General features: G+C 38.4%; 1 protein-coding gene across 2 annotated transcripts in view; it reads right to left on the bottom strand.

The window, feature by feature from the left end:
* The window catches only part of BARD1 (BRCA1 associated RING domain 1), a 171,490-nt gene that overhangs the window by 6,295 nt on the left and 141,411 nt on the right, over positions 1-23,784 (bottom strand). For both annotated transcript variants that reach the window (XM_039233208.1, XM_039233207.1), the window contains 3 exons: positions 22,653-22,761; positions 14,777-14,909; positions 14,149-14,241 (listed from right to left, as the gene is read on the bottom strand). In XM_039233208.1, the coding sequence (XP_039089139.1) occupies positions 14,149-14,241; positions 14,777-14,909; positions 22,653-22,761 (335 nt within the window). The remainder of the gene's footprint in view (positions 1-14,148; positions 14,242-14,776; positions 14,910-22,652; positions 22,762-23,784) is intronic.

Genomic DNA, 23,784 nt, shown 5'->3' with positions numbered 1-23,784 from the left:
ATTTTCCAGTGAACCTCTTGAGTAAACCAACTAAATTGATTTCTAAGAAAGTAAAAAAAAAAAGAATAAGATAAACTTTCAGCAATTTACTGAAATATTAACACCATCAATGAAATGGAAGACTCCACTAGCCAAAGTGTTACCTAATTAACAAGGTGAAACAATGGGCTGTATTTACAAATTTATATTTACTCAATAAAAAGTGAAGCAAACTGCAGCAAAACTTCATAAACCTATCTTCTGTGTTAAACAAAATATCAGAACTTTCATAACATTGACATAAAATCATCCAAAATACAATATATACTGTAATCTTATTCTCTCTTTATATATTAACATTTAAAAACAGGCCACATTCTGGGGCACATGGGTGGTTCAGTAGGTTGAGTGTCTGACTCTTAATTTTGGGTCTGGTCATGATCTCACAATTTGTGGGTTCCAGCCCTGTGTTGGTCTCTGTGCAGATAGCGAGAAGCCTGCTTGAGATTCTCTCTCTCACTCTCTCTCTGCCCCTCTTGACTTGCTATCTATCTCAAAAATAATAAATATTTAAAAATTTTTAATAAAAAGTTAAAATAAAAATAGGCCACTTTCCATCAATTAAAAGATACTTCTTAACCAAAAAATGTTTTTTTGTTTATACTATGTACTTGGTAAAATCGACATTATTCTGTCATCTGTTATTAAAATAGTTTAGCAGAAAGATGGACATCTATTCTCTCTTCTAAAGATATAAGCAGCATAGGGGCAACCTTGGTGGCTCAGTTGGTTGAGCGTCCGACTTCGGCTCAGATCATGATCTCACAGTCCATGGGTTCGAGCCCCATGTCAGGTTCTGTGCTGGCAGCTAGCTCAGAGCCTGGAGCCTGCTTCGGATTCTGTGTTTCCTCTCTCTCTCTCTCTCTCTCTCTCTCTCTCTCTGCCCCTCCCCCACTTGTTCTCTGTCTGTCTCTCAAGATAAAATAAAGACATAAGAAAATTAAATAAAAAGAAAGAAGCAGCATATATATACAAGACCACTTAGTAGCTTTCTTAGCTAATAATTTCCAAACTGAAATGACTACATGAATAAGCTATGTTATTTATATAAACACAGATTTCTACAGATGCTAAAAATAAGATATACTTTAAAATGTGTCCAGCCACTATCCTTATAAAAAGTTTAGATCCTTTCTTCCTTTTCACATGTTCCATTGTTTTGAGATTTTGACTGAAACTACCATTTGGCAGAAATATAGGAATGAAGTGCCTATTTTATTAAAACTCACAGATTCTTTTAGCCCAGATATATTCCTGATCATGTCTACCATTTCAGGTAAGCTTTCCTTTGGCCCTGATCTTATTACTTTTTTATATATGAGAAAGCAGCCTAATTTCCCAAGTGCTGTTTAACTCAAAGTCATTAACTCAGTCATTAAGGTAGTAGCTCTGGCTACCTTAGCAAAGCCTGGAATCTTTGCATAGTAATGAAGCCTATGAATTCTGGGCTACAATGACTTTTTTAAGAGAAGCTTGTACTATACAGGAAAATGCTCGTTTATTCTAGATCTCTAGTAACCACTCTTACCTCCCAGACCTCATAACAGCATATATATCAATAAGTATATTTTCACAAACCACTGATAATATTTGTGAATGTATACTAAGCTTAATCAGCTTTATCTTAATCTAGTTTTGGAAGGGAAAAAAAATCTAGTCTTATATCATGGAAATGGGAAGGAGTAGAAAAAAAGGGTCCCTGAAACCACAGCTACACACAAATGATTACAGAATACAATGAAGATGGAATAAAGCTTTGACGTGGAGATCTGTTAAATATCTTAAGGGAGAAACTACCCCTCCATGGAAGGCTGTAGAATCTGCTCATTTTCTTCAAAACCTAAAGCAGGAAATAAACCCATATTTTAAAGAACAGCTATTTTTCTGGAGCTATCCACAGCTGAAATAGCACTGAAAATATCAGAATTAAAGATCACTCTCAGCCAACATGTAATGTCCTTTAAAAAAAATTAAAATACAGAATCAAACATCATTCTATGTCAAAATCAAGTCCTAATAAACATGTCGTTAGATCCAAACTGGACACTTATGGAACTCAAAATATTAGTAAAATAAATATTGGAGAATTTACTCTGTGACTCTATTAAAAATGAATACCCAACTTATACAAACAACATCATTTATTTTTAAAATGCTTTTCTATTAGGCTTTTTAAGCAAAGAGGCTACGATATCACTAAACTTTAGAAAAAGGAACTCATCACAGGAAACCTTACACAATTGTGATAGAAAATGAAAAAACTTACGTTCTCCCTTGTAATTTCTGAAAACTTGGGTGGACCGTAAAGGAAAAAATTAGCCCAATATTACAAAATGCCACAGTAAAGAGTGGAAGGACAATGAAATGAAGGCTGAAAATGAAATGAAGGCCTCAGTGTTCCACTCAGGCCATCATCAACATCTACACTTGGGATATCGGAGAAAACACTACTGGAGATCATTAGATTTTGTAATGCTATATAAATACCATTTAACAAGTGGTTAGTTCTGGCTACTTTTAGGCCAGTATTCTAACTACAAACATATTTATATATAAAAACAGATTTCTTCATAGGATAGTATGCTTAATTTATTTATTTTACTTAATGCATATTGAGGAGCAGGTCAAATTCTATCTTAAAAATACATTACAGGCTGTATAATAAAATTTTCTTAGGCAAAATATGAATATCAATTCTAAGACCCTGTATTATTCATAATATCAAAATAATCCCCTTTTTAGAGTTGTGGTTAAAGATCAAATTCAGTCGAATATTGAAAATTTTTTCTTAATAAAATAATTTAAAAATTCACACTTGGTATTCTTTTTTAGTCATATATTTAAAGTTTAAATATGTTATGTAAGAATTTCCTCTTTGATAGGACAGTCACTATAACACAATGTCCTCGGTAGGTCTACAGAACAGGGATAAAAGATCTGGCATGTTAGACTACAGAAATGTACACACAGGTTCTAAGTTCCCTGATAAACACTGAAGCTATCAGTTCTACAATTAATCCTTGGAAAGTTGAAAAAGAAGATATACTTTCTAATTGTGATTCAAATTTGAGAAGCTAAATTTCTTCCAGAGAGCATGGATTTCACTTAACAGACACACATTGTTTTTAAAACTGTTACAAATAGGCCTCTGCCTATTAATCCACCAATTTTCTTTAGACTGTTCCTTTGGCTGCATGCATTCACATATTTATATATTGTTAAAAGTGAGGATATAGAGGAGGGAAGCAAGATGGCGGAATAGGGAGCTCTGTACATTTCACTAGCCCCCACCTCTCAAACAGAGAAGGCCTGAGGCCATAGGAACCCTTACAGAATCCAGGAGTTTGGGAGGAAAAGGAGACAGAGTCCACTGAGAAAACTTTATAGCGTGAGTGTGAACTGGGGAAGATAAAAACTGTCCGGGACTGGAGACACAGAAGGACAGGAGGGAGCCCCCTTTGTGGGGAGCTGTGGTGAGTCTAGGGGGAAAGAGCAGCTGAAACTGCTCAAGACACTGTCCCTGTCGCTGTCACTGGAGAAGAGAAAACCTCGGCTGGGGACACAGAGGGATCCCCACAGCTGCTGTCCAGCTGACCCTAGGCGGGATGCACTGGTCCCAGAAGACCCCAAGAGAAACAGCTCCTCGCTCGCCAGCTTGACCTGGAGGGAAAGCAGCAGCGCCTGAAGCTGTGCCGCTGCTCTTCTGGCTCGGCTCGATTCCCAGTGGGGAGGCGAGAGGCTTGAAACTGCTAGGGGGAACTCGCCTGCGGGTTTATATTTCGGGTGATTACAATGGGGCGCGTGGACTAAGTCTGGAAAGAAGGCCTGGCTTGGGATATAGAGCATAGCCCACCCTGGCTACACCTGTGGCACAGGGAGATCGAACCCAAAATAGTGAGTTACAACGCTTGGTTCGAGAAGGGACTTGGGGCGCCACCATTATTCTCCCCACAACCACCAAGGCGGGACCTCAGTTGAGTGGCCCACAGGACTCAGTGGAGGCTAAGACCTGCCTACACCAAACCACGCCTATCCCTGCTAGAGAGCTGCTTTTTTTTTTCTTTTTTTATCTGAGCCCCAGGCAAGACCAACATGGATGCACTGCCCTGATTAAATTCTGGTCACTGGCTTGCTTAAACAGTCACATTTAATCCATTCTCTAGAGGTATAATTCTACACCTCCACCTCTACCTTTTTATCTCTCTATGGAGTAATCAGACTATATAGTTTCTCTGAGTAACATTATCTTCATTTCTTTCTCCTCACCTCTAACCATATTCTCCTCTTTCTCTCTCTGAATTAAGCTTCTTAGTCTCTCCACCTGGTCATTTCATTTCCAATTTCACTTCTTCCCCATTCTGTCATTTCTCTTTGTAAATGTTCTTCCATCAGCACTGCATACATACACCCGGATCTTATTTGTAACTGGGAATTCTGGTTCTATGATTTTAGGCTGTCCTTTGACTTTTGGGTTTTTTCTTTCTTCTTTTCTTCTATTTTATTTTGTATATATATTTTTTTTATTACTTGTCTTCCCTACTTTCTCTTTTTTTCTTATACCTTCATTTCTTTTTCTTTTTCCCTTTCGGTTTGCATGTTTGTTGGATTTGTCGGGGCATTTGTGTGCGTTTGTTCCCTGTGTTTGTCTGTCTGTTTTCTTTTCCAGGGCTACCTGAAGAAAAAAGCCAAAGTACACATGGTGGAGAGTCCCAAATATCCAAATAAAATAACCAAGGTCTTAACAAGAAAGACCAAGAGACACCATTCAAAGAACACTTCCTGAACAGACAGGCCCTGAACAATCAATGAGCCTTCTTTGGTACAACAGCACTTGCAGGTGCAGAGAGCACAACAAGCTTTTATTTATTTATTTATTTATTTATTTATTTATTTATTTTTAATGTTTTATTTATTTCTAGGATAGAGAGACAGCGTGAGCAGGGAAGGGTCAGAGAGAGAGGGAGTCACAGATCTGAAACAGGCTCCAGACTCTGAGCTGGCAGTCAGCACAGAGCCCGACACGGGGCTCGAACCCACGAACCGCGAGATCATGACCTAAGCGAAAGTCGGACGCTTAACCGACTAAGCCACCCAGGCGCCCCATCAAGCTTTTAAAACTAACAAGAGATAGAAAGCTAACCAAAATGACGAAATGGAAGAATTCTCCTCCAAAGAAATTCCAGGAAGACATGACAGCTAAAGAACTGCTCAAAACAGATATAAGCAACATAACTGAACAATGGTTTAGAACATTAGTCATAAAATAAATCGCTGGGCCTGAGAAAGGCATGGAAGACATTAGAGAAACTATTGCTACAAAGACTATGGAGCTTGAAAATAGTTGTGATGAATTAAAAAAAATGCTATAAATGAGATACATAATAAAATGGAGGGGTCCGATGCACAGATTGAAGAGGCAGAAAGGAGAATTAGTGATTTAGAAGACGCAATTATAGAAAAAGAGCAAGCTGAGAAAGAGAGATAAACTAATCCAAGAACAAAAGAGAGTTCCAGAGCTCTGCTAGAGCTCAGGGATACAATCAAATAGAACAATATCCTTAGCATAGGAATTCCAGAAGAGGAAGAGAGAGGGAAAGGCACTGAAGGAGTCCTTGAACAAATTATAGCAGAGAACTTCCCCAATATGGGGGAGGAAACAGACACTGAAATCTAAGAAGCACAGAGAACTCCTCTCAGACATAACTTGAATTGATCTTCCGCATGACATATCATAGTGAAACTGGCAAAATGTAAGGACAAAGAGAGAATTCTGAAATCAGCTAGGGTTAAAGGGCCCTAACATACAAAGGGAAACCTATCAGAGTGGTTACAGACCTATCTACTGAAACTTGGCAGGCCAGAAAGGAATGATGGGAAATCTTTAACGTCATGAACAGAAAAAATATGCAGCCAAGAATCCTTTATCCAGCAAGCTTATCATTCAGAATAGAAGGAGAGATAAAAGTCTTTCAAAATAAACAAAAATTGAAAGGATTTGTCACCACTAAACCAGCCCTACAAGAAATCCTGACAGGGACTCTATAAGGGAAATGTTGCAAGGAACACAAGATACCAGAGACACCACCACAAGCATGAATCCCACAAAGGACACAATGACTCTAAACCCATATATTTCAATAATAACACTCAATGTAAATGGGCTAAATGCCCCAATCAAAAGCCATAGGGTAGCAGAATGGATTAAAAAAAAAAAAAAAAATCTATTTGCTGTCTACAAGAAACTCAATTTAGACATAAGGACACCTTCAGATTGAAAGTAAGGGGATAGAGAAATATCTATCACGCTACTGGAAGTCAAAAGAAAGCTGGAGTAGCTACACTTATATCAAACAAACTGGACTTTAAAGTAAAGGCAGTAACAAGGGATGAAGAAGGGCATTATATAATAATTAAAGGGTCTATCCGTCAGGAAGAGCTAACAATGATAAATGTCTATGAATAAAATACAGAAGCACCTAAATACATAAAACAATTAATCACAAACAGAAACAATCGTATGGATAAGAATGTGCTGAAAGCAGGGGACTTTAATACTCCACTTACACCAATGGATAGATCAACTAGACATAAAATCACTAAAGAAACAATGGACTTCAATGACACATTCGGAATTCACTTTCTTCTCAAGTGCTCATGGCACATTCTCCAAGACAGATCACATGCTGGGACACAGAGCAGCCCTCAATAAATATAAAAGAAATGAGATCAAACCAGGCACACTTTCTGATCACAATGCTATGAAACTTTAAATCAATCACAGGAAAAAGTCTGGAAAATCTCCAAAAACATGGAGGTTAAAGAACATCCTACTAAAGAACAAATGGGTCAATCAGGCAATTAGAGAAGAAATTTAAAAATATATGGAAACAAATGAACATGAAAATACAACAATACAAACTCTACAGGATGCAGCAAAGGCGTCCTAAGGCGAAAGTACATTGAACTCCAGGCCTATTTCAAGAAATTAGAAAAAGCGTAAGTAAAAAATCTAGCAGTGTACCTAAAGGAACTGGAAGGAGAGCAACAAGAGCACCCCAAAACCAGTAGGAAAAGAGAAACAATAAAAACCAGGGCAGAACTAAACAATATAGAAACCAAAAACAGAGCTGAACAGATCAAACCAAGAAACCAAGACTTGGTTTTTTGAGGAAAAAAAAAAAAATTGACAAACCTCTAGTCAGGCTTCTCAAAAGAAAAGAGAGAGCCCTCCAAAAGACAAAATCATGAATGAAAATGGACTTATTACAACCAACCCCTCAGAATATAAGCAATTATCAGGGAGTACTATGAAAAATTATATGCCAACAAACTGGACAACCTAGAAGAAATGGACAAATTCCTAAACACACACTCAGTACTAAAATTCACACAGGAAGAGATAGAAAATCCAAACAGACACACAACTAGTAAAGAAACTGAATCACTTATCAAAAATCTCTCAACAAATAAGAGCCCTGGGCCAGATGGCTTCCCTGGAGAATTCTACCATACATTTAAAACAGATTTAATACCCATTCTTCTTGAGCTATTCCAAAAAATAGAAATCGAAGGAAAACTTCTGGACTCATTCTACGAAGCCAGCATCACTTTGATTCCCAAGCCAGACAGAGACCCAGCAAAAAAAAAAGAACTACAGGCCAGTATCCTTGATGAATACGGATGCAAGAATCCTCAACAAGATACTTGCAAATCGAATGCAACAGCACATAAAAAGAATTATCCACCATGATCCAGTGGGACTCATTCCTGAGTTACAGGGCTGGTTCAATATTCACAAATAAATCAGTGTGATACATTCACAAAAGTAAAGATAAAAATCATATGATCCTGTCAATAGAAGCAGAAAAAGCATTTGACAAAATACAGCATCGCTTCTTACTAAAAACCCTCGAGAAAGTCAGGATAGAAGGAACTTACTTAAATATCATAAAAGCCTATGAGAAGCCCTCAGCTAACATCATCCTCAACGGGGAAAAACTGAGAGCTTTCCCCCTGAGATCAGGAACACGACAGGGATGTCCCCTCTCACCAATGCTGTTTAACATAGTGCTGGAAGTCCTAGCGTCAGCAATCAGAAAACAAAAGGAAATAAAAGGCATCAAAATTGGCAAAGAAGAAGTCAAACTTTCACTTTTCGCAGATGACAGGATACTCTACATAGAAAACCCGACAGACTCCACCAGAAAGAAGCCTACTACAACTGATCCATGAATTCAGCAAAGTTGCAGGTACAAAATCAACGTACAGAAATCAGTTAAATTTTTATACACCAACAATGAAGCAACAGAAAGAGAAATCAAGAAACTGATCCCATTCACAATTGTACCAAAAACCATAAAATACCTAAGAATAAACCTAACCAAAGATATAGGAGACCTGTATGATGAAAACTATAGAAAACTTATGAAGGAAATTGAAGAAGACACAAAGAAATGGAAAAACATTCCATGCTCATGGGTCGGAAGAATACATATTGTTAAAATGTCATGACTACCCAAATCAATCTACACATTCAATGCAATCCCAATCAAAATTGCACCAGCATTCTTCTCAAAACTAGAACAAACTATCCTAAAATTTGTATGGATAGCACAAAAGACCTGAATAGCCAAAGTAATATTGAAGAAGAAAACCAAAACGGGAGGCATCACCATCCCAGACTTTAGCCTCTACTACAAAGTTGTCATCATCAAGACAGTATGGTATTGGCACAAAAACAGACACACATTGACCAATGGAATAGAATAGAGAACTCAGAATTGGACCCACAAATGTATGGCCAACTAATCTTTGACAAAGTGGGAAAGAGTGTCCAATGGAAAAAAGACAGCCTCTTTAACAGATGGTGCTGGGAGAACTGGACAACAACATGCAGAAGAATGAAACTAGATCATTTTGTCACACCATACACAAAAATAAACTCAGAATGGATAAAGGACCTGAATGTGAGACAGGAAACCATGAAAATCCTAGAGGAGAAAGCAGGAAACAACCTCCTTGACCTCAACCGCAGCAATTTCTTACTTGACACATCCCCAAAGGCAAGGGAATCAAGAGCAAAAAGGAACTATTGGGACCTCATCAAGATGAAAAGCTTCTGCACGGCAAAGGAAACAATCCATAAAACTAATAGACAACTAACGGAATGGGAAAAACTAGTTGCAAATGACATACACATAAATGGCTAGTATCCAAAATCTATAAGGAACTCCCCAAACTCTACACCCAAAAAACAAATAATGCAGAGAAGAAATAGGCAGAAGACATGAACAGCCACTTTCCCAAAGAGGACATGCAGATGGCCAACAGACACATGAATCGATACTCATCGTCCCTCATCATCAGGGAAATACAAACCTAAACCACACTGAGATTCCACCTCACAGTGGTCAGAGTGGCTAAGATGAACAAATCAGGAGACTACAGATGCTGGCGAGGATGTGGAGAAATGGGCACCCTCCTACACTGTTGGTGGGAATGTAAACTTGTGCAACCCCTCTGGAAAACAGTGTGGAGGTTCCTCAAAAAAATTAACAGTAGAACTCCACTATGACCCACCAATAGCACTGTTAGGAATTTACCCGAGGGATACAGGAGTGCTGATGCATAGGGGCACATGTACCCCAATAATGTTCATAGCAGCATTCTCAACAAGAGCCAAATCATGGAAAGAGCCTAAGTGTCCATCAATGGACGAATGGATCAAGAAGATGTGGTTTATGTATACAATGGAATACTACATGGCAATGGAAAGAATGAAATCTGGCCATGTGTAGCAACATGGATGGAACCTGAGGGTGTTATGCTGAGCGAAATGTCAGGCCAGAGAAGGACAGATACCATATGTTTGCACATATAGGTTGATTAGGAGGAACTTAACGGAGGACCGTGGGGGAGAAGGAGGGGAAAAATAGTTGGGGGGAGGGAGGCAGGAAAACCAAGAGAGACTCTTTCTTGAATGCTGAGAACAAACTGAGGGCTGATGGGGGTGGGGGGGGAGGGGAAGGAGGGTGATGGGCATGGGGGAGGGCAATTGCTGGGATGAGCACTCGGTGTTATATGGAAACCAACTTGACCATAAACTATTAAGAAAAAGTGAGGATATAATTGTTCTGTGCTGTAAACAATCCTGTTTTTGTTATAATACTTCAAACTAATAATTATCATAAAAACATGATTTTTTTCAGGGACTATCCTTAAACATCTCTTAATTCTTTCATATTTATCCCCCCTATGACCTGCCATTGTAAATAACAATGAAAATAATTTTTTTCTTTCTTCCATGTATCTGGCTCAGGACAAATTCTCAGAAGTGGGGCTATTAGATCAAAAGATGTTATTTCTTAAACAAATAATCCTTAGAGCATTTTTGGCAAAGGATTTCTGTTAGCATGAAGTTGCCTATCAATCTTAGTTGAAAGAAATGTTTTGGTATATTTACTTTTTGGTAATTAGCAAAGTTTAAATAGAACTGAACAGATTCTATTTTATTGAACTGAATAAAATTTGAAGAAACGTTTTAATAGAAAAGTGTGAGTCTGCTAACCTGATTTTGAGGTTATATGATGGTAATGATTGTCTTTTAGGCTCCATCGTCTTCAACTAAAACAAAAACGAAAGCAAAAACAAAATAGCCTATATGGTGCCTCGTCACCTCACACACACCAGCCCAATGTAAAATGCTGGGCACGTTCCCACACCAATGCCCTTTGGTGCTAAGAAATTTCAAACCTTCTCCAGCAGCAACTGTATTTAAACTTAGATGAGAGTGGGGAAGAGAGAGAGATTACTAAAGAAAAGATGACAGCCATCTGCTCTCCTCTTCACACTGAGATGAGAAATGAAGATGCAAAAAAAAAAAAAAAAATTGTTTTAAAGGTTAGGCTGGAGGAAATTTTGAAAGTAAGGTACTAAAAGGACAGGTCAGTAAAAGATGTCTGCTCTTTTGGAAGGCTAGGTTACATCTTTAGGATGGAGTTCCACCTTATTCACAGTCTAGAGGGGAATAAAAATTACTTATTCATGTATCTATTTTTTTCATTCTATACATGTCTTTAACGACCCTTGTATGATGATAGTTCTAAGTTGCCTGTGAGGAACTGGCACCAGAATCAGTCCTTAAGCGGAAGTTCAGCCCTAAATTTAATCTTAAAGGAACTTTTCCTATCTGTAGTTACTATTTCTATAAAATACTGTAAGACAAATGGCTGGTGCAATAGTATCATTATGTCCTAATCTCACAATCTTTGTTGGTGTATCTATTAACTATGACACTGTAATACACTCTACACATATAACATGGAAAAATAAGAGATTAACCAAGTAACAAAACATGGTTATACAGAAAATATCCAATAGTTAAACTCAGACAGTTATTATTCTTTGTTGTTAACTTGTTTAAATTAGCTTTATTAAAGGAGTCAATTGTCTACAGAGAAAAGTTTAGATAAAATTTCCTCTTGCGGGCTCTTGGGTAGTTCAGTTGTTAAGCATCTGACTTCAGCTCAGTTCATGATCTCACAGTCTGTGAATTCAAGTCTCATATCAGGTTAGCACAAGCACCGCTTCAGGTGAGCCTGAGCCCTGCTTCAGGTAAGCATGAGCCACACTTCAGGTGAGCCCTGCTTCTTTCTCTCTTTCTCTCTCTTCCTCTGCCCCTCCTGGAATTCTCTCTCGCTCTCTCTCTCTGCTCTTTGCTCACTTGAGTCCCCCCCACCCCCACCCTCCACCAAAAAATTTCCTCTTGAAGCCTCTTGGTTTATGTAAAATCCCATAAAAAGATAATACTGATGTTTCTGTAGAGTTAAGTCAATAGATTTTGTCTTCCAGCAAGCTAATGGATATCCTCAAACACAAGACCTAGTTTTAATAAGTCATAAATCTTTACAATTAATTTTGAAAGCTTGCTTCCACCTCATCTTTCTTCAATGTAGATGTTTTCAGACAGTTTTGAATAGATTCGAACATTTAAAAAAATCAAACTGACATGCCTGACACTAAGAACAATGGAGTGAGAAATATAGACTAGAACAGAGATATTTGTAGTTTCTTCCCTTCTTTTGATATACCGAGTGACTATTTACAGTAACTGTCTCAAACCCTGACGCTATTTCTCTCTGGATGGTGGGTCAGAAAGTACAAGCATATGAACTTTAGTAAGAGATTCCATGCATCTCTTATCCTTATTCCACTGACACTGGAGTCTTATTCACCACTAAGAAGCACCAAACAGCACACCATTGAGTCAGCTTGAGTCCATCGTGATTCTATAAAAATGACACAGCTAAGCCATTATACTGACAAAACTTCCATTTCTTAAAGAAGGCAGATTTTATGGAAATGAAACACGTAGCCAGTATATTTAACCAGAAACAAGTTGAGCATATTCACAAGAACTAGACTTACCTGGCAATGCCTTAACATTTAAAATTTCACATGGCTTCTTTATTGTTAAGACCTTGTTACTATGAAAACCCATTCCTTCCTCTAACCACTGGCAAAGTTTCTGGAGCAAGTTCAGTAAAACAGCATCTATCATCAAGGAACCATTTTAAATCAATGTTTTAAGCACTGAGGCCCAATAAAACTTGCCACAGACTTGAAAAGAGGTTCAAAAATAAGAGTGAAGCAGAAAGAGAAACTTTTTTTCTATGTACATAATAACTCAGTCCAATTGCTTATGATACTTCTTAAATTGGTCATGACCAGGAGAGACTAAAGGACAGACTAGTAATAGTTACGGACGAGAACAGATGAGTGGCAGTGCTAATCGTAGCCTTAACTGGGTCTGACCCATCGGTGGACATGGGCATCACAAGGAAAGCGGTGGCTGCATTTAAAAAGGACATGAATACCAACCGCTAAAGGGAAACTGTTCTATGAACCAAATTAATTTCAAACTAGAGATTAAATTAATAACACAATTAAGATCTTGATAAATCAAGCATTTCAATGATAAAATCTTCAAAGCACAAAGCCATAACATGAAGTTTCTTAAAACTAATTCTAATCCATCATTTGCTTCTTACAAAGTTTCATTAAAAATACTATTCTTAATTTTAACTTTAAACCTGAAATAATTAGAGATTCATAGGAGGATACACAGAAATGACAGGAAAGTCCTATGTGCCTTTCCTCTAGTGTCCAGTGTTAACATCCCATGGACTATAGAAGAATGACACTGATACGACCTACAGGGTTTATTCTGATTTCGTAGTTATACACGCATTCAGGTATGTGTGTGCACGTGAGTGTGTGCAGGTCTATACAATTTAACCACATGTGTAGCCCTGTGTGATGTACTCACCACCGGAGTCAAGATGTTCAGCTTCAGCATCACAAGACTCCCTGTGTAACCTCTTTACAGCCATTACTCTTTTCCAAAATATTAGTTAACAGAAAAGGTATACCCAGTGTCCTACTTTAACCATCGTATCAAAAGTAGATACTTTAGCTATTGAAGAATAGGAAATAAGTCCATATGAGCTTCCTTTTTGTTTGAAGACCTAAGTAAATCCAAGGTCAAGAAAAGCAAACAAGCAGGTAGTGATGCTGGACCAACCAGAAGCAGGTATGAACCATACATTTTCAGAAGAGGTTTGGATAATGGCTAGTGCAATCGCCCCAAATCAGGGAGTACAAGGCAGTCTAAAATCCTAACGGCTTCCTAAAATATACTGGATCCTCTAAGAAAGCATACACAGTTTTTAGAAATCATAAGGCAAAACAATAAACTATTTCATGTCATGGTAGTATATTTAAAATATTGTTTAAGTTAAATATATCGTAACAGTGATATGGATTGCTGATAGTTTAAGAGTCTACTATATGATCCATTTACTCATTATTAAAATAATTCATACTGTGAAAAAGAAGGCTTTAAAAACGACTAAAAATTTCTGTAGACATTCATCAAGAATATCTAAATGATACCACTAATATAGGAAGCTTTTTCAAAATGCAGGGACTAACCTGAGGTAAGAAAAATTAGTGTTAAGTTCCTTAAATAATTATTGGTAATAGTGTACCATAAAAAATGAAATTAGACTACTTAATTCATTTTGTAGTTCTCCCAAAACCAAAACTTACATTCAAATTTTAAGATCCAACATCCATTGAGAATCCCAAGCATACATTTTAGTGTACTTTGGGCTGTATCCCCAGGAACAATGACATGAGTTACTAGAATACAAAAAAAGAAGTAACAGAAACACAGATATATACCAACACAATTCTTCAACGATTATAACTAGTTAGTCTGCACTTCATAATCTGAATTTTCTTCAAAAACAACAATTTTTATACCTAGACACAAGACTTTTAAATTAAGTATCATTCTCCATCTTGGCCAACAACATGAAAAATCAGATCATAAATCATGTATCTTAAAGCCACATAACAAACATATTTTTCTTTTCTTTTCAAATTATAACTAAAGAAAGTATTACATTACACACAATTTATTTGTCATTAGCAAACACATAAGTGTGCCCTTCTGACACAATGTTCTGTCCTAAAATATGTGCAAAGCTTTAAACTTTACATTTCTTGACTAAATTAGGCCTGTAAAAACATTTTAGATTTATTATAAGATTCAAAGTATACTGCCATTCTCCAATGGTTAAAACACATAAACTATGAAGGAAATTCTACAAAGGGATTGCCTATTTAAAATTTTCTTCAGCTGAAAAATAAATAAGTGTATAAAAATCCTCACCTGTACTGTCGAATTCGGCACATTTTTTAGCCTTAAGAATCACTGCAAGCTCACTGAGCATTTTTTGTTGTTCTGAAGAAAGCCCACTGCCTATAAGCACAAGAGGTGCATCTCTACGCTGACCAGTGCTTGTCTGTTAATGAAAGGGAAGATACCACAGGGTTAAAATCATTTAAAAACTAGAGAAAGACATTAAACTTTCACTTGATAGAAGCTTGAATCTCAGTATTTATCTTCCTCTATCTAGTAATTACCCACAATTTCCATCAAATTGTGGCTCAGAACCTTAATCCTCAGTGCATTTGAATAGTTACTTTCTAGTCCTTTATTCCCACCTCCCAATAAAATGCTCAATAGTAATCTAACTCCAGGGCATCTTGTTTCCTTGATTCTAAATTGGATTTCTCTAGAATTTTATAATTTCATTCTGTCACCATTAAGCCTTATTTTTTTTTTAATTTATTTTATTATTATTTTTAATGTTCACCTATTTTTAAAAGAGAGACAGAGCATGAGCGGGGGAGGGGCAGAGATAGTGGGAGAACAGGAGAAACAGAATCTGAAGCAGGCGCCAGGCTCCGAGCTGTCAGCACAGCGCCCGACATGGGGCTCGAACCCACCAACCTTGAGATCATGACCTGAGCCAAAGCCCACCTGACTGAGCCACCCAGGTGTCCTACCAGTAAGCCTTTTAAAAAAAAATTTATTTATAATCTCTGTACCCAACATGGGGCTCGAACTCATGACCCTGAGATCAAGAGTCGCACATTGTACCAACTGAGCCAGCCAGGAGCCCCACCTTTTTTTTAAGTAAACCCAAAACACTCATTTAAAATTATTAATTCCCTATCTTACCTCCACTAACTTATTCTACTAAAGTTAAATTTGGTTCGGTCTTTTTTTTTTTTTTTTTTTTTAACTCTGAGAGAGAGAGTGTGCATAAGCAGGGGAGGGGCCAAAAGAGAGGGAGGGAGAGAATCCAAAGCAGGCTCTGCACTGCCAACATGGAGCCTGATGCCAGGCACAAGCTCACGAATCGTGAGATCATGACCTGAGCTGACAGCAAGAGGCAGGGGCTTAACTGACTAAGCCACCTAAGATGCCCCTAGTCCTTTTATTTTAAACTGAGATTATGTAAAAAATCAAAGAACACTAAAGCTTCTAACAGCACTGAACTCAAAAACAGAAAACAAAGTCTTAACATCAACCAGCTACCTAACAAAACCAAGACAATTAAAACAGACAATAGAATACAAAAGTTAGACCAGATCCACTAAGAGTAGTAACTCAATGCTGCTCATGAAAATGCAAGAATTGCTCTAACAAAGACTAATATTTTCACTTGAACAGAAAGACACAGAAATTACAGGAGACAAAAGCAACAAATATAAAGAGAAAACACCAATGGATAATATTAGAAATTAAAAGTGAAAGATTCAAAGAAACAATGAGCTAATGCCTTCAACAGTAGCCAACAGAATTTAACAACTGGAATTGGAATGAGAGTCAGCCAAAAGCTACCCAATAAAAAACAAGCAATGACCCAGGAAAGAAGAAAAGAGGAAGTAAATCAGCACTACTGTATTAAAGGATAAAAAGTCAAATACAGTAATTTTCAAATATAAGACACAGGGCCCTCCAGCGCGCATGAAGGTTAGTTTTTAAACATTCACATATCAGAGTAGTGATAATTCAGTCTGATGCCCTACCATAGAACATCTAAGTTGTTAGCTATGTCTATAAATGGATCGATCCCAATCATCCATTCACTCAAAATATACTGAATGAGATTCTACTATGTATTATGTATACAACATTTTAAAAAATTCCTATAAAAGGTTTATCTAATGGCGATATTCAGCACTTGAATATCAAAACTTGAAAAGTTTGAAAACTGACACTTGATGTTCAGTTTCCTGGGGTGCCTGGGTGGCTCATCATTTGGGCATCCAACTTCAGCTCAGGTCATGATCTCATGGTTTGTGGGTCTGAGCTCCATGTTGGGCTCTGTGCTCACAGCTCAGAGCCTAGAGCCTGCTTCCGATCCTATGTCTCCCTCTCTCTCTGCACTTCCCTCACTCACAATCTGTCTTTTCTCTCTCTCTCTCTCTCTCTCTCACACACACACACACACACACACACAATAAATAAACATTAAAAAATTTAAAGAAAAAAAAAAGTTCAGTTTCCTAAGTGCATCTGGGTTGCTCAGCTGGTTAAGCGTCTCATTCTCTTGATTTCCGCTCAGGTCATGATCTCATATTCATAAGATTGAGTCCCATGTTGGGCTCTGTGCTGAGCATGGAGGATGCTTAAGAGTCTCTCCCTCTTCCTCCACTTCTCCCTGACTCACTTGCTCTTTCTCAAAAAAAAAAAAAGTTCAGTTTCCTGAATTACTTATTCATTACTTGAGGTTCAAGTTGCAAAGTGCTGGGAGCCGCACTGGCCTCACTGGATGACAGTCACAGCAAGGAAATGGCAGTGTTTGCACAGCTCCTGCCATGAGAAGCAAAATTGGTATCTCCTTCTGCTACTACTGGCTCATGTTGGAAATGAGCCTGGGGGTATTGACCAGGCCTCACAATATTCCAAATCAGACCGATATTCCTCACACAGATTCCTCAAAAGGAAAAGCATAATTCCTGCCTTTTCAAAAGAGATTTTAGATGAAAGCATCGTGGATGACTCTCAAAAGGCTCTTCCTATGGGCCTTGCAGATCCAAAACTTAGATAATAAAGGGGGTTAAGAACACAAGAGTTACAATTGAGCCTGGCCCTGGGACAAAGAGCCTAATTTGGAGTTAAGGTATCCACCCCCACCCAATTGTTTCTGCTTGGAGCACCGCCCCCCCCCCCCAGGCATTTTGTGATCAGTATTCAGAGTGACTTACTCTGGCCTTGAATATGCTGATTGCTCCCTGTGAAGGAACCTATTGTAGGAACTACTTTTGTGATTATGGGAGCAAACATTGTGTTTCCTGAAAGACCTGTTTTTCTTAATACTTTTCCTTAAACAAGCTACTGACCCCTGCCCACAAAGAACTAACATCACCCTTTTTATGCTAAAAACATGGTCTTGTATGCTAAAGATACTTTCCTTCCCCATAGGATAAGCATCTAAATCACCTGCCTCAATCACTATTGATAAAGGTTATGCAAGAGTCTTCTACAAATCTATGTTCTGGGAAATTCTTACATATCAAAGAAGTCTGTCATCAGAAATCATTGTCTAAGGCAAATGCCACCTCTGTGTCGTCCCCCAAATACTTAATTATAAAATAAAGTTGAGCCCCAGTCAGGGCAGAGATGCCTGCCTGGTGATCAGAAAGACTCTCGGGGCTGTCTCATCCCTCCCTTGCCAACACTGTCCATCCTTCAGGGACCCCGGGACCCGGCTGGAGCCAGCCTCCAACAACAAAGGTTTGACTGGACATGCTACACACGTCAAACACATATTGACATCACATTGCTGTCTATGTACCTTTCCTATTCACTAAGTTAATATGTGCTATAACCATGTCCCAGTCTAAACACTGTAACTATTCCCTAAGATGAAAATAGTGCAGTGCACTTGATGAATCATTCAATTACTAAATAATAGTAAAAACTAGTAATTCAGTAATTGTCAGTTATACAAATATGTGCCATAAAAATAGCTCTAAATGGAACACATTACTATCCAATTTATATAACTCCACTTCAGCTAAATGAGTTCTCTGCACAAAATACAAGAGTGAAAAGACATTAATTCTATATATAGCATATGATACTGTCTCCATCAGCCCAAGAAGAGCACCAAAGTGGGCCAAGCATTTTCCTATCATAGTTTTTAAGCTTGAATAAAAAATAGAAACTGGCACTAATTTCTCATGGCTAAGGAATACTATTAACAACAACACCACCACAAAGCAAACAGCCACCAAGGCCACCCATCTGACTGGGGACAGGAGGTGTGGGTGGGGAGGCATGTGGTTGGAATAAGTAGAGGTCTTACCACTCCGAGGTTCAAAAGATGTTCAGAATACAACCAAGTGTTCAATATAGATGTTAGTTGCTATGTACATGGTGTAAAGGACAGTCAGACATGAAAATTTTTCCTAGATAAATTCTTAATGAGTTTATAAAAAATAAGGTTTAAAAAATATGAAAAGAAAAAGGATAAAAATGCTACTCAATGGGATCATGGACAGAGGAGTAACAAGATGAACACAGCAAGCAGCTTTTTAAGTCACTGGAGGTAACTTCTCGAATTTAAAACAACGCGTTCCAATAACCATGAAACAAAAATTCTAGAAGGGAAGGAAAGACACTCTAACCCACACGCTCATCACCCCTTTCCTCTGCACGACGCGCCTCCTGAAGCAGCTCCCAGGACTTGGAAAGCACGGATTTGAAGGAATTCAGACTCAGCTACTAAGCACTTGTCGTGGCTTCAGGAGCGAGCGTACATCGGGGAGGACCCTCCAGTACTCGCTCATGCATTTAACCTACACTTACTGAGCACCTAATATTTGCCAGACACTGTTCTCAGTACTGGGGCTACTACATTAAGAGAAGGGGCACGTCCTTGACCTCACAGAGTTATAGTCTAGCTGCGAGGGTGGGACAACCCGAGAAGATACAAAAATGATCAGTGGTACGGGGAGATCAAGCAGGGCTGGGAGGAGCTGGAGCCCCGGGAGGTTGCTATCTGAGAAACAGTATACGGAACCCCCTCTGAAAGGACTGCACCGGAGTGGGATTTCAAGGGAGTGACGCCGCGTGCCACATGTACGTCCAGCTCCCTACAATCGTTCCTGGCGGAGAAAACAGCTAGTGCCGAGGACCTGAAATGGGAGCGTGCTGGTGGCTTCAAGGAACAGTGAGGCAGGCCAACGTGGCTGAGAAACGATGAGTGAAAGAGGATCTGGCAGCAGCAGAAGGAAGACCGACTGCAGAAAGACACAGTTCTTTCACCTCAGGACTTACCATATATCCGTTAGCTTTTCCTTTGCCAAAAATCTACCACGAAGATAGTAAAATAATGATACAGTCAGGCCATGTCCGTGTGACATGCAGAAAGTGCAGGTTTCTTACATTTTGTAAAATGTTAACAACAGTAACTGAATAGAGTTGAGAAGAGGGTAAACACTTTCCTCTTCTCTGAAGGACATGGCCATTTTCACACTCCAAGAACACCATAAAGATCTCTTTATTTTTGACACATTTGAAGTAATTCTTCTCCAGCTTTTCATAAAAGGAACACTGGCAAATGACAATTTAGTTATGCTATGTTCTGCCAGGAGAGTTCAAGTCCAAACGAATGAAATAAATGCCAATTTATTGTTACTAAGTATGGTGGTACTGAATGAGTACTGCCCTAAGATTTAAGAAATTCAAGTTCTAACTGACCCATTCAAAAAATCCCTACTTTCTTTCTTTCTTCCTTTTTTTTTTTTTTTAATGGCTAGTTAACCATGAGTAAATCATACTAGGTTTCAGCTTTCTTCTTTGTAAACTAGTAAATTAAGCTGCTCATTTCTACTTTTTCTTGCCGTTCATTATCAAAACCACAGCTTGGTGCATGCTTGCAGGGCTGAAGTCCAGGAGAAGGCAGGAGATAAACAGCTGTCAGAGTATAAAGGTAACCAGCCTGCGAAGGCAGCTATGACCACATCTTCCACAGTATCAGTCACTATGCCACTACCTTCACCAGACAGGAAGGGCAGGACCTCTGGTCCTAGACCTCAACTCATCCCTTTCTCTCATCTTTCCCTATCTGAGCAGCTGAGTGCACCCAGCACACCCCTCTCTTGAAAACCCCTCTTCTTCTCTCCCTGTTCACATCACACCACCATTTCCCATCAGAGTTCTGTTTACCGCACAGCCTCCTAACCAGGCTTTGGTCTCGACCTGCTCTCAGCTGTCCTCTGCGGTCCCAATACACAGAAAACGCATGAGAGTGCTCTGCTGAGTAGGGCAGTGACGTCTCAACTCCTCCGGGAGGGAGCCAAAGCCTTCTGCGTTCTGATCCCAACTTCTCTCTTAACCTCTGGTTCCTCTCTGATAATACACTTGTGCTCCTCGCACACTAACTAGTTTCTCAGATTTTGAAGGTTCTTTATACCTCCTTGTCTATGAGCTCTTGTTCCTTAGATTTAGACTGCCACCCCCACTTAGTATACCTGATCGTGGTGAGGCACACTAACCAAATCCCAATTTTTCCAGATACCTACTCTTCAAGAATCTTCCCTGCCTTCAGTCACAAGGTATGTCAACACCAATTGTGACCAGTTCTGACCAGTAGGACATAGGGGGAAGTCCACTGGAAGGCTTCTGGGAAAGGTTTTAGTCCTTCTTTTAAGAGTGGACACGACCACATCTGCAGCTGTGGCTATCAACCACAACTGGGGGGGAACTGGTGAGGACAAAGCTGCCAAGCTGAGGATGGCAAAGCAGAAAGACAGAAAGAATTTGGGTCTCTAGTGCAACCATTTAATTGCTGAACTCACCAGAGAAAGCTATTCTATATTCGGATTACCTTTATATAAAAGAATATACTGCCTTTTGAGTAAATGTTTTCTTATCTGCCGCCAACAGCACTCTATTAGATACCTTGCTAAAACTTTTACCTTTAAAAGTTTACATCCTTCTTTGCCACCTTCTCTGTGAAGCTCTTCTTATCCATCCTGAGGTCAGCTTCTTCCTTCTCTGTGAATCTCCTGTATATTTTTATGGCTTCTATTATAAATTTATTACACTATGTAATGAACTTTTTTATATCTATATTCACCATTAAACTGTAAGTTCCTAAGGAATAAGCGTTCTTTTCACTTTGTCTAGCTTGTAGTTCTTTCCTGAGCTTGTCTCACTTGCCTGTTCAACATCTCTGTTCATTGCCTTAGAGACATAAAACTAGTCAGGAGAATTATTGATTTCCCTCCCCCACAGCAGGAAATAGCACCACTATCTACTACCCCTTTGCTAGTCATACTAATTCTACTCTTTATCCACCCTTCATATATAATCCATCACAAAGTATGGTACCATTGACTCAAAAATAGACACTAAACTTCCTCCTCCTCGTAATTTCCACCACTACCTTAATCTAGGCAATTATGATAGCTCATCCTGTCACAATGAAACAGTCCTCAGTGATCTCCCTGCCTCCACTCTTGCCCACCTCAGTCTCTTTACTACAAAGTAGTCAGAGTGAACTTGCTAAACTGTGTATCAAATCATGTCATTCCCTTGCTTTAAATCCTTTCAGTGGTTTCCATCACTCTTAGTCACTGACTAGTTGCCGTCAAGTCAGACCTCTCTAACCTTCAAACATGCCACACTCATCTACTGAGAGACCCTATACACTTGCTACTCCCTCTGCTTGGAACACCTGTCCTCCAGATGTTCACCTGGATGCCTCCTCCTCCTAATTCAGGTTTCAAATCAAACATCAGTTCTCTAGAGGCCCTCCAATGACTCCAGCTAATGCAGTGCCTTTTCTGGAGCAACTTCCACTCAATTATACTTTACAAAATGTTCAAACCACACATTTAAAGTTCCTGAAATTATTTCATTTATACCAGTTTACATAGTTACAGACTGTCTCTTTCCTATCTCCCTTAGAATGCGGGTTCCTTGAGAATAAGTTATATCTGTCACACTGATTTCAGTATGAATGTTCCCGAAAATATATAGGGGTGTCAATAAATATTTGTTGATAGATTTATTCTGATTATAATAGTCTTTGAACACACAATAGCTAATACAAAGAAAGTGTTCAATAATTTTTTGGTGATTGAAAACAATTTGTTAACTGGAAATTTTTCTATTATGTTCCTTTCACAATCAATTTCAATAAAAGACCTAAATTTTCCAAAGCCTAATCCATACTTACTACTGAGCAATGGCGAGTTGATGATAATTCATTTTCCTCTGGTAGCAGCAAAAGTGACTTCATATTTTCACCGTCTGCATAATCCACAGGCCGCAAACCAAATATGTTACTGGTAAAATAAGTGCAGATGGGTTTAAGTAAATAGAATGTGTGACTTGATTTTTAACTAAATGGATGCACAAGAGGATGAATTTTTTCAACTTCCTTAATAATACACAACTTTTACTAAAGTAAATGACTCAGAATTCACACAAAGCATAAGGATCAAGTATCACAAGCTCTTGAATTCAATGGAAAAATACACGTAAAATTTCAATTTGACATCAGACCATTCTAGGGAGTATTTTTAATTGGATATAGTCTTACTTACACATGAATTTTTTTCACAATGCTATTCTTCTGTATTCATATTCACATTTTAAATATAGCTTTATAATCATTAATCTTTAAGGGTAGGATGCTCTCAAATGCAGATAAAAGTAACTTACCATAGCTATTATAAGCTCTGTATTCTATGTCAACAAATGCAGAAATCTGATACACAGGACAAGCATTTAGATCTACTAGAAAGAAAACCATGCCACATGACAAACAAATAGATAAAGCAGTGGACAGGGCACTTTTAAAATTACTTCTAATGTGTATGTACGTTATACAGTCATCAGCCATCAAGAGAACCAACTGGTGCTTTAGGGAACAAGGTGACGCAGACTTCTCAGCATGTGCTAATTCAGAAGTCACTGAATATTACACTGGAAGGGAATTCAGAGACCTGTAGAAATCTGTTTTTTCATAGACAATAAAACAAAAAGGTTCCAATGACTTAACCAAAGTTGTGTTTTTCCTTGTTTATTCCAATAATATTCAAAATGCCCATCATTTGTTTTTTAAGTAAATTGGTAAAAGTATACAACTTTTGTCTACTATTCCACTTCCTTATAAATGGTTTCAAAATAATTTTAATATACTGTATTACAGTAAAAAGTTTTCTAAAATGAGAGTTAAGACAGCGGAGTAGGGGAACTCTGGGCTTTCCTTGTCCCTCAAGCACAGCTGCATTGAAGTCACACTGCTTGAAACACCTAGGAAAGCAACCTGCAGAGTGGCAGAAGGCTCTCCACAGTTGGAGGGA

This window comes from Hyaena hyaena, unplaced genomic scaffold, assembly GCF_003009895.1.
Source record: "Hyaena hyaena isolate Hyena2069 unplaced genomic scaffold, ASM300989v1 scaffold_71, whole genome shotgun sequence".
NCBI classification, from domain to species: domain Eukaryota; kingdom Metazoa; phylum Chordata; class Mammalia; order Carnivora; family Hyaenidae; genus Hyaena; species Hyaena hyaena.
This window is presented reverse-complemented; position numbering and strand designations above follow the sequence as displayed.